We start from the raw sequence: 11903 nt of genomic DNA on the forward strand, positions 1-11903 counted from the left end.
GCATTTACAGTAGGGTCTCCAACTAAATATGATAACAATCTAACCACCATTTGCTGGTGGGTAGATATGCCTATTATACTCGTTGTTGATTAAGGCGGAAACAAAAAGGTTTTCACTCTTGTTGCTGATTTTGTGTGCCATCTCTCTCTCTTTGCTGTATTAAGCAAAGTGTGAACATTAACACACTAACAAGCTCAAAATGGCTGTCCGTGTAAGCATGAGTGGGCCACTTATTTAGGAAATTCAAAAAAGAGTGTGTCGATGCCTTTTTTGTGGTATTTCTGGCTATTTGACAAATAAACGGTGTCGTATGCTTGAGTAACTCAACTTGAACTCAATTAAATGGTTAAAAACATGACAGCCTGTTCTTTAGGGGCGGATGCCAAAACTTAATGGTAAACAGTGAAAGCATAAACCTAATATTTCCTTTTGTAGTCTGATCAATTGTAAGGGCTAAAACACTTTACATATTCTTAACTAGAGCTCTTCTGTACTTCAACCTTTTGGTTTTTTGCAAGAACAGGAACAACAAGCTGTAATGGGATCTGGCAAGTTTTGGCTCATGTTAATGTTGCAAAACCAGATGGATTAGTCGACAGCTGTAGTGTCATGGGTCGTATGTCAGGTTTAATGGGACACTCCTTAAAGATAAACAACGTGAATGGCTGCTTATTACGACTCTCAGCGCAGTTAGCATTATCCAAAGACACACTTTAAGCTTTGTGTTCACAGACTGAATGTGATTTCAGGGGCCCAAACATGAAAGTTGAACAAATGTAAAATCAATCTTAAATTTTAATGAAACTCCTACAAAATAATGAGACATTTAGTTCATGGCTCAGATTTTAAAACAGGCAACAACAACCACACAATTTCTGCCACATGTTCTCTAAAAATAGCTTTAATCTACAAATGGCTGAGTAATGACAACTAATCTGTGCCAGTGTTCCAGCGCTGCCATTTGACCTGATGTGACATGTTTGATGTGCCAGTGAGATGGGCCTAAACCGGCACCTCCATCATCGAGTGCACAGAGTAAGTCACGCATGTCCAAAACATATCAACTGTTCTCAGTCTGACTGAGGAAATGATAACGTAGGTAGATGCAAGTTATTGTCTGTTATTTATTCACATCTCACTGCTTTTATTAAATTCATGAAACGATGACTTCATGCATTATTCGCACCACAGTCCAATAATATGAGCAGTGATTGTCTTTGGGCTGATTTCAAGGATAACCTTGATGGATCCGTCAGATGCATTATAAAACAGTACATTTTTACATATACTTTTAAAACTGACCATAAATGTGCAAATGCATGACTGTGACCTAGCTGAACGTAAACCTAGCTGAGACGGGATCATTGTCGTATAATGAACGCGCTCTCGGGGATGGGAGGAGGGTGTGGGGGATGGTTGAGCGGGGCGCAAGGGCAGCGAGAATTTCATCTTCCCAGCCACTGATGGTGTTGCTTTCCTGTGGAGTGCCCGCTGACACCTCTTCATCTGACCTCGTCATCCCACTGTGACACTGTCACACTGGCTGTCTCCTGGCACACGCACGCTAGCTGCAATTTTCCTGCTGTTTCAGCTGAGTGTGCATCACACTTTCACACACCGGGGGCACAAAATTCTGCTCAGCAGCAAAAACTTACGATGACAGAAAAACAGACACAGTTTATGGGTTCTTCTTCTTTTTTTCCTTTTTTTAGGTATCTGAGATTATTTCATGTTTCAGGATTTGCTGCCCATCTATAGCTGATGGAAAAATTGAGACGAATGGAGGATCTCTACAAGCATAAATTTACAATGCAGGCTTGCAGTGGGTTGTAAATAAGACTCAACCAGGATGTCAGCTAACCTGCTCATCAAATGATCTAATCAATTTCAGCAGATGGTTCGATTAGGGACCATAAAATCAAGGATTTAGTGGCTTTTACACTGAATCCAAGTTGGTCTTATAATTGAACCTATTGTGCTTTTTTATTATTTTTAGTCATACAAATACTATTACGGTGGTGGACGTTCACATCAAAAATGACCATTTTCAAATTATGAGCAAGTAATCCCTGTCATCTAAAGTACACAGCTGTGAGCACAGAAGCTCCACCCACCTGCTGTTTAAAGTCAGTAGCTTGGTGAACAGAGGCTTTAATTTTAGAATAAGATGAGAAGATAAATAAACATTATTTTGGTCTATCACACCAAGGTACTCTGACAGAGTCCAAGGGTAATATAAGCACAAAACATTAAACTAAATATTTAGTTTGGTCAGTACTGCATTGATTTTTGCTTTTAAAATGCACAACTGAGTTTATTGAATTTTTCTACCTGAATAAAGACCGTCACATTCACATGTTTCTATGCCAAGTAGAAAAAACACTAGTTTACTGCATTGCATAGAGCCACGGTTTTGATAGCCTTCACACCAAAATCATGATCATGAGTTTCCCTTGCCTGACATCAACATAACAACAAATATAGCAAACAGTACAACAGTCTGCGTCTCTGCATGAAGACCCAACTCTAAGTTCTTAGTCTCTGAATCTATCTCTTAGTGGGAACATGCATTTGCACGTTCCTCCTCACGGTGACCTGCCACATCCACTTTGCCTTGCAGACAGAGAGGAATCATTGAGGTGAGGGAAATTGAGTATCTGAAGAAACACATATTAGGCTGGCTGCAGGTTAGTGATGGAGGCAGGACGTGAAGTGGAAAATGGAGAACGGGATGTGTCCCGTGAAGTCACATAGGGTAGAGAAGCCAGAGGGAACTTGATATGACACACCAGCAAACCCAGGAAGGGGATTTAGTGGCGTGTTGTGCCACATTATTATCAGCCAGTGATTCACCAGGCACACTGGCAGCTTTCAATCCCTCCAGTCTCCCTCCCCATGCTATTACAACTATTCAGACAGACCGAGGTTCAGCTAGTCTTATTAAAATGCTACAGGGCGCACAGCCTGCTCCACATATGCTTGAAAAAAATGTGGATAATGCCAGTGAGGTAGAGATAGCTTGATTATAGAAGAAGTAGGCTATAATGTCTCACTCTTACCTAGTAGTTACTAAGGTAATGAGAGTTGAAGAACTATTATTCTCCTTCTCCCCCCAAAATTTTGATGAGTTACTTGACTCACAGCTTTGGGGAAATCCCCACAAAACTTACATCAGCTCATCCACGTCTTCATGTTTTACAGTTTTTGCACTTTGATTTTTTCCTGGAAATGTTACCATCAGTGATCACATCACTCTGAATTCTGAGCCTGGAACACATTAAAAAAAAAGGTTTATGTTTGTTTTGCTAAAAAAACAAAAAACAACAAAAACAACCACAAAATCACCTTTTGTTCTGTGTGTGTGATAAATACCTTGAAACGAATGTTGAATTTCACCTACTAACATTTCAAATGAGCATTTTTACTTGGGAAGCTCCTGCCACTCGCGGCGAATTTAATGAAAAAATTCCTGACTGCACGTTGCTGGAAGTGGATGATGTAAACATCTTCAGAATGTCAACATACTGACAAATGGCTCAAATAAAAAAGAGGCAGCAGAACTGCCAAAAACCCTTTAAAGATCAAAAAAATACACCATGAAATGCACAGCAGTGGCTGCAGTGGACACTTCTTATTGTTTCTAACACCTGATTTCACTTCACCTCTTTGTATGTTAAAACTTCGCACCTCTGCACAGCTGGTCGAGAAACCAACAGCACAAGCAGGAGTGGCCCACAGACCAGCTGTACAACTTTGTGCACTGCCTCCGTCTGACAACAAACCGTCAGCGAACCTGCTACTTCTGCTGGACCATAAATCTTGGTTAAGGCCTGATTTAGACTTCTGCTGTGAATCTTTGTAGAGCCTACCAAGTGGCCGATGTCACTACCGGCATTTATGCTTGTGCGTGGTGCATTATGTGTTACCTTGTGGTCATGTCCCAGCATTTTATACGCAGTGCCAGCCGATAGAAACTCACTTCTGGGTCTCCATTCTTTGTTGTGGTCTCCCCCCCCCCCCCAGAGTCTTTCAATTTTTTCCACTCCTTTGTACATTCCCTCACATCCATTCAGACAGTTTTGGCAATGTTCCTACAGGATGTTGCTGACTTCTAAGGATGCCAGGCTCCTTATATTGAGACAATCGTTGTTCTTGTCTTTCCAACAAATATAAAAAATATTGAGAAAGTAGCAGGAGATGCACAGGAGGAATTGCTAGTACTGAAAATGGCAATCACTATGGTTACAGGCTGCATCAACATGACATGCAGTTACATTTCTACAGCGGTAAAGGTCAGGTTACATCGTAGGGTTTCAGAGGGGTTTGTGCTAACAACATAGTTTCGTGACAGAACATAAATATTCAGTAAACCTCATAATGGTTGAACCTGTGGTTGTGTATCGGGGTCAGTGCGTGGAGTCAGAGGCCATTCAAACAGCAGCTGTGAACCCATTCAGCACACCTTAATAGCCTTAGAATTGATGCTTTATTATACAAATATCAAAGTTTTGATGACCATCGAGCTTTACAGGAAGCTTTGTTCGACCTTCAAAATAAAAGCTCCAACAAATTTTGTGCTGCCCCTCATGGGCACTACATGATGCTGGATTTTCTGAGATTTTAAGACAAAAGCTCATAAATAATAAAATTACATTTTGATGAATGTTTTTAGCTGTCTCTTCCATAGACACAGATTTATTATTGACATGGTTATTAACACTAAACAAATTAGGAAAGAACTTGAAAGTAAATCCTCACAAATATTAATGTCACTTATCTGGGCTTATAGAAAGTGCTGGCTTTTCTATATATAATTAAGTATTCCCTGGCTGCCTTGCCAGTGGCTGTCTGTCTCTGTAGAATCATACATTAAACGTGCTGATAAGCACTAATGTCACCTGCATCCCAACTGTCTTAGATAAGGTTGTTTTGGCAACACACGAGGAACAGGCTGGCAGGGATCTCGGATGTTTCCACAGCACAGCGGAGAAGAGTGACAAGGAGTGGGGCTGCACGTGGTGGCCAAGACTGGCGAGTGTGCAGCACAGAGGGGGCTGACGGACAGGCTGCTGATGGATTAGGTGGTAAGCCTGGCAGAGGGCTGCCCTTTCTAGATGGAAGCCTGCCTGATGCACAGTGGTGATTAAAATATAAAACTGAAGGGTGGGGAGTGTGCTCAGGCTCTCATAAAAACAACTGAAAGAAACGCTGCTGAGCAGACGCATGACTGAGCAAAACAGTGGAAGTGGATATGGAGCCATGAGGCTGGAAAATACTTGATCCAAGAGCAGCAGCAGCACAGGCCATCAACCTGGAAGCACGGAAGGTGATCCAATCCAACACTGAGATGGATGCTTGAAAGAAATTTCCCCCGAAGCAGGCGGATAAGAGTGTACACAAAGCCAAGTGAAGTGAAAGCTCGCACACAAGAATTTCACTCACATGTACTGTACCAATGTACCTGCACATGTGATGTGACAATAAAAGTGATTTGATTTGATTTGAAAAGCTTAATTGTTTGCTCTTTGTAACCTAAAAAGGTGGTGTAATGGTGACAGCAATAGCTGCTGCATAATTCATCTGTTTGTTCCTCTGACTGCAGCAGGCTCCGCATTGGTCAACACTTTTATACAGTCTCGTCGTATTTAATTATTTAGATTTCTACCACTATAATGCACAAGCTCGTCAGCGAAAATCCATCATTTCTGTTGTGCTGCGCAGGATGACAAATTGCGTTACAGTTACCAGCCCTCAAGTGGCATTTTAGGACCAACAGACAAAACTACCGCCAAGCAAATCACCTTTCAGCAAGAGGATATTCAAATTCCAGTCTGAGAGCTATTACAGTTTTACTTTTTATTTGTATTTTCTTTAGAGTTTTTAATTTGCTTTTCAGTTAGTTTCCAGGGTGGAGTTGCTCATATCTGCAAACCCACTCTTTTTTGAAAATGTTCAGTTTCAGTTAGTTTCAGTGCAACATTTTGTGAAGGACGCTGACTCAAAGTCACATCGTTTTTAGTTCGATTTTTGTTATCGGCGGTCGTCTTTTGCTTTGTAAGCAGTCGTGAATTTATATTTACTTAATTGTAACTGTCTGCCCCAAATCTGCTTGTTAAGGCTGACATCATTAGCCAGGCCTAAACGTTCCTTCAGTTCAGCAAACAAACACTGAGGCCCTGTATCCAAAGCCTTCCATCTCCATTAAAATGATTAGTGTGTGTGTTCTCATAAGTGTTACAATAAGGTGTATGTCCAGGCATCCATGAAAAAGAGGAGTTTTGCGGTTTAGCAAAGTTTCAAGTTGACACTGTGTTGGATTGACAGTTAAAAACTAAAAATGATATGCAATGTTCTCACTTAAGTATTTCTAACAAACTGGAATTTACAACACCGCTGTACCTTTGGATGTAAACAAAGACGTCCAAAGGGCTGGCTGGCATACAGTAATGCACTACCTTATGTCTAACTACTGAGTAATACACTTTAGTACAAGCAATGTGTAATATGAGGGTGAAATTGTTCTCAATAGAAGTGCATGCAATTCCCCAGAGACAAATCTAATGATGTTGGAAGGAAGGAAGGAAGGAAGGAAGGAAGGAAGGAAGGAAGGAAGGAAGGAAGGAAGGAAGGAAGGAAGGAAGGAAGGAAGGAAGGAAGCAAGCTGTGGAAAACGAACAAAGCTTCAGCCAAGAGAACATCTGAGATGAACCTATCAGTAGCAAGAGGTTAGTCATTCGTATGTTGCTGCACAGGGCTGATCATAAGCTTAATGCAAGCTGAAAGCGATTCTTTCCTGAAGTGTTCCAATATTAGGTGTCTGAGGCTGGAGTGTACGGAGTGAGTTTTTATAAATGTAGCCTGAAGACATGCTACACTTGAACAATGCTTATAAGAAAGTGTAGAGGTTGAAACTGACAACCAAACATTGTTCAAGGGGCTAAAAAGTAAAATAAAATAGAAAATAAAAGATAAAAATCAAGCAAAACAGACGAGAGCCTCATCCAACGAAGGAGACTCTTGAACCCAAACACAGTCATGACAAATCTCTGAACAAGCAAATAACCTCTACGATTCAAGACCATCTGTTGGGAGTATGGACTGGCATACAGTGTGTGGACCGATTACTTCCAGTGCAGCTTTGTATCTGGATAGTGGAGAGACACTCAATAATTAAATCTTCAGAAAACCATTAGGAAAAGATGCTTTCTTTCCCAATATTACCCCCAGTGTATTCTGCTGCAATATCGTATAATATAATTTGCTGCTTTATTAGCACGGTTTTATAGGTACACGAAACTTTGAAAGCCAAGCTTAACCATCATGAACTGATGATAACATTTCAAGAAATTCACAAGTCGATCAACGTTTTATTTAACTCATCTGTAGCATCTAAATTTTTAAGTCACATTGCTTGTATCTTTACAGCTCAGTCTATTTAGAGTCAGACTGTCAAACTCACTTTAGTTCATGGGCAACATGCAGTCCAAACTGATCTCATGTGGGCCAGAAAGGTAAAACCACCACACAAGAAAGCGTCACTCCAAATTTTTCCCTTTCTTTGGTGTAAACAAATTCATTTTTAAAGCCTTCACCCAGGCCACAAATGGGATTTTAAAGAAACGGTGAACCCTTTAAAAACGTCTCATAGAACAAAAGGCATAATTCCGTGTTAAATATTTTTTCTAATTCAATGAGTAATCCATTCAGAAAACAGCCTGAGATATCTTAAGAAATATAAATGAAGTTTAAAACTGTATTTCGGTTTTCCACATTCATTGAGTCTAATATCAGCACATGTACCTTCACAGCAGAAAGGTACAAAACCTTCACGAACTCTACATGTTACTCAAAAGGATTAACAATGCGCTTCATCAAGAAACTGTAGTATTAAAGACTTCCACACTATGCAAAGCCAGGTAGATCCTTTGATGGTCTAGTTCTGGCCCCCCATATGCATGTTTAATGTGCTGTTAAACAAGGTCACTTTTTGAAAAAAAAGGAGTGAAAAACACATTAAACTTACACCAAAACACTGCTGGTAAATTACAAAGCAGATAATATGTATAATAAGGTGGCCTAGGCATTACGCAACGACTTCATCTAGATGCACACAAAAACAAATTAGAAAAGGTTCATTTTAATTCACTTTACAAGACCAGCCCGCCTGCCTTAGGGGCCAAAATTATATACTCAACAGCAATAACTCAGACTGAGATATTACCCAGACCTCTGCAGCTATAAATCAAGCCCAAGCCTTTCAAAATCAAGTGGCAACAGCGCTGCTACATTTACTGTGAAGAGAAACAGAAACTTCAGCAGGCATCATAAAAAATGGGTTTTTGTTATTGATGTCTGCAGATAAATCCAGTCAAAGCCCTGAGTAGTCAGAGGTCAATGTCAGCCTCACATGAGTGACTGCAGGGATTTAAAGACTGGCTGCAGGTGCACAAGTCTGCACACCTGCAGCAGGTAGGTAGACTTCTGTGTTTGGAAATCACTTAGGTAATGCCTATGTGTCTGCATCTTCATTCCCTGCCAAACACAATAGAGATGCAGTGGAAAGTTCTTGGTGCAGGGAAGGAGTGGGGGGCCCCAGCTGAACCACAATGGCTGCATTATTAGACCCACACAGTTGTAGATGCCATTTGCTGGACACTTGTGGATACTTTGAGTAAGCTACAACTTAATCTGTTTTCTGAGATGATGGGGTGATTCCTAAGAGGTAGGATATGGCTTGTCCCGGGGTCAGGTGCAATCTTCAGCGGCTTCACTGTGACAACGCCTTTGTCTCGAAACCCCTTCTCCTCTATCACTTTCACTTTAGGCTAACTTATTATTTTTAACATTTAACTTGAAAGAGTTCTTTCCCTTGAACGTCTCATAGAAAACTTCCAAACCGCCCGACCCTCTCTTCCCTCGGGTCTTATTTACGCCTATTCGGGGGGACCGTTAATCACGGCTTTAGCTAGCGAGTTACTGCACTTCCACAGAGCTGTCGGCCGGCCTTCTAGCAAGGAAGAAGGTAATAATGTACAAGATATTTTTTCTTCGCCTGGTCTCGAAAATATAAAACAGATAAAAACATTCCTACGTACCCTCCGCCCGAGTACGAAGATCAGACATCGTTCTCTGGACGGGCGGCATCTCTCCACGCAGAGCCGGGCAACGGCACCTGTCAAGTGGCCGCGGTGTTGGTTCTGCCCCGTGTGTTCTGGCTGCTGCTCCTCAACCGTCAAAGAATTTCAAAATTACGGCTAAAAAATCAAAATCTCTCTCATGCGGATTGAGCTGATGCGTGTTCACTGCTGATGAGAGATTTACATAAGGAATTGCCAACTTTCATTTCCCGGTTGGTGACAGAACCATGCTCAGGAGCCCACCGCTTCATGCATCGCCCAGCATCTCGGTTCGCACGGCGGACTGAAGCCGTCAGACGCCCCCCTGGTATAGTAAGAGTGGACACGGACTAACCATGAACTGAAGTGAGGGGGACGTTGCCGCTTCACATTATGGACTGTACCATTTGCAGAAATAGCGGGAGGGGTTAACACATTAACATAACCGTAATTACGCCTTGGCTAGAATTAAAAGAAGTGATAGAAATAATATTTATCTGATAATATCGAGAGGCTAAAGTGCTGTACTTCAATCCCCGTCGCCCATAATCATTAAAATGCTAGATTATTGTTTTAAAATGGCCTTGAAACTGCTGGTTGGCGTAAGCACATCCCCCCTTCGCGGTAGACATACACATGTTGGGAGTTGGCTTATTAGAACAGAATCATGTTTTCGTGTATCAAACGTGCTTTGTGCACCATCAGCAAATAGAAATCACTATTTAATGGACCGGTATGCATAAAACTACAGTAGGAGATTTTGTTTTATAAAACAAAATTCATTTCCATTCATGAAAAGTCCCCGTTCATCTCTATTATCTATTTATTTATTGCAATACACGCCACTATATCTGTACATCTGTCGGTACAACTCACCTATTCAAACATAGGTGAGTATATTACAAAAAGCACATATTTTTTCCTAATTACTTCTTGGTTTTCATTGCTGTTGTTAATGTGTCACTTCTCAGATAAGCGTAATTCATAGCACAGTGGTTATTATTTAATAAGTATAAATCGTGGCAAATAAAGATGAACACTGAATACTGACATTTTGAGAAAGAGAGTTGGTTACAAAAGCACTGCCAACATTAATAGCTGGGGTTAAAGCTTACCCCCATGCCGTTAAGTATCATTTTACAAGATTACACATTGTTAGATTTTATCAGTGGTTAATATTTAACAAAAATCATGTGCTCATAAAAGTTGGTTTTCTCCTTTTACTCTTGCTTTGTTTTTCTCAATTAGAGGCACTCAAGTGACACATAAGCTTTACAGTGTCATTAATTCCATTTATGGCCATTTTATTCAATGTGTGTGATGATTTTGTGGATTTTGCTCTTGCAAAAATGACCCTAATCCTATTCAAATAGTGATGAAACACTGATATCCAGGAAGTGTTAACCTTTGAATCGCTAAAGCAATAAAAACTGTCTTATAGTGACAGAAATAAGATGTTAATATATTGTACCACACATGTATGAAGTAAAGGACGTGTTTGAATTACTGCACTGTACTTTCCGTTAAACGCAGGAAAAAAAATGCACTGATAGAGAACTGCAATCAATCTGCAAGTCACTCCGATGCTGCAACAGTTACCATTATTCACCAGCATTCAATATGTACGCACAACAAAAATACACATGGTTCATCTATACAGAGACTTTAACAAGTCCTGAGGCTTTACCTTCAGCATAATCTTTTGCAGAGAAAAAGAAACTGACAAAAATGTCTGTATGGATTGGCCACTCTGGCACACGGGTGTTGTGTCAAAACTAATGTCTCTGATCAATAGAACAGTGCATTTTTCTTTACAAGTACCCAAACTAATGAAATAAATTATCAGTCATCTCCACAATAAGCAGTTCTGGGAAGATGTAAAAATAAACTCATGCAAAAAAGCAACAAATGAAAGAGTTTTGAAGTGACAGATTGGTGAAAACACTGTCAAAAATAACAGGATCAAACAGTTGTAAACAGACTGTAGTATAAGTCACCGTGTTATTATGTGATTATTGTCTAGAGATGAGCTCAGCAGAAGATCTAATCCAGGGTGACTTACTCTAGCTCTCATCAGTGTCACTCGCCTGTCATGAATCTGCTCTAACTTGGACGATCGGGAACCTGAAATAGGACTTAAAGGACAATATACATGCAAAAGAACGAGGCTGTGCTGCCTGTCTGCTGTGCATACAGCAAATCAAAGTGGGTCCTCTTTCCCTCTGCAGTTGGAATGCAAATCACACTGGAGACAGCATTTGTACAGCACCAGCACCACTGCAGTTGCTTGAGAGAACTGCAGATACACTACAGCTGTCTGATGTCTATTTCTCACCAACAGTATTTCCACAGTTCTTTTTGTTCCAGCTGAGAGATTCAGTGCATATTTTCATCTGATCTAAAACTCTTTGATGGGAATGATTTAGGAGGCTCTCCTCCTATTTTTATCCATATTCCTGTATAAATTAAAATCATTTCACTGTGGTGGGGATTAGAGGGAAATGAGATTATACTTCTACATGTTCGGCTGCACATCTTCCACACAAAGTCTGCAGACTGTGTTCTTGGGGGGGGGGGGGGGGGGGGGTGTCACCTTCAGTGGCACTGTAAGTCCTCTTCTCAGCAGGAAAAGAGGAAAAACAAAACACACAATGTTTTGCATGAGGTCAAGATGAACTGCATCCAAAATACCTGAACATCTTCACCTCCTCCTCCTCTTACTAGAGAGACACATCTCTCCCAAAGATTTCCTTTCTCTCCCCCCACTCCTAATTCAACATCAGCTCG

The 11903-nt window shown here is 40.8% G+C and overlaps 1 protein-coding gene across 3 annotated transcripts in view; it reads right to left on the reverse strand.

Moving 5' to 3' along the window:
• atp8a1 (ATPase phospholipid transporting 8A1) overlaps positions 1 to 9491 on the reverse strand; it is a 109475-nt gene extending 99984 nt beyond the window's left edge. For all 3 annotated transcript variants that reach the window (XM_085433904.1, XM_085433920.1, XM_085433913.1), the window contains exon 1: positions 9096 to 9491. In XM_085433904.1, the coding sequence (XP_085290030.1) occupies positions 9096 to 9144 (49 nt within the window). In that variant the 5' untranslated portion in view covers positions 9145 to 9491. The remainder of the gene's footprint in view (positions 1 to 9095) is intronic.
• Positions 9492 to 11903: the final 2412 nt, after the last annotated feature.

This window comes from Copadichromis virginalis, linkage group LG2 (assembly GCF_057382275.1).
Source record: "Copadichromis virginalis isolate Kocher_CV1m ecotype Utaka linkage group LG2, C_Virginalis_male_GT1.1, whole genome shotgun sequence".
Classification (NCBI taxonomy): Eukaryota; Metazoa; Chordata; class Actinopteri; order Cichliformes; family Cichlidae; genus Copadichromis; species Copadichromis virginalis.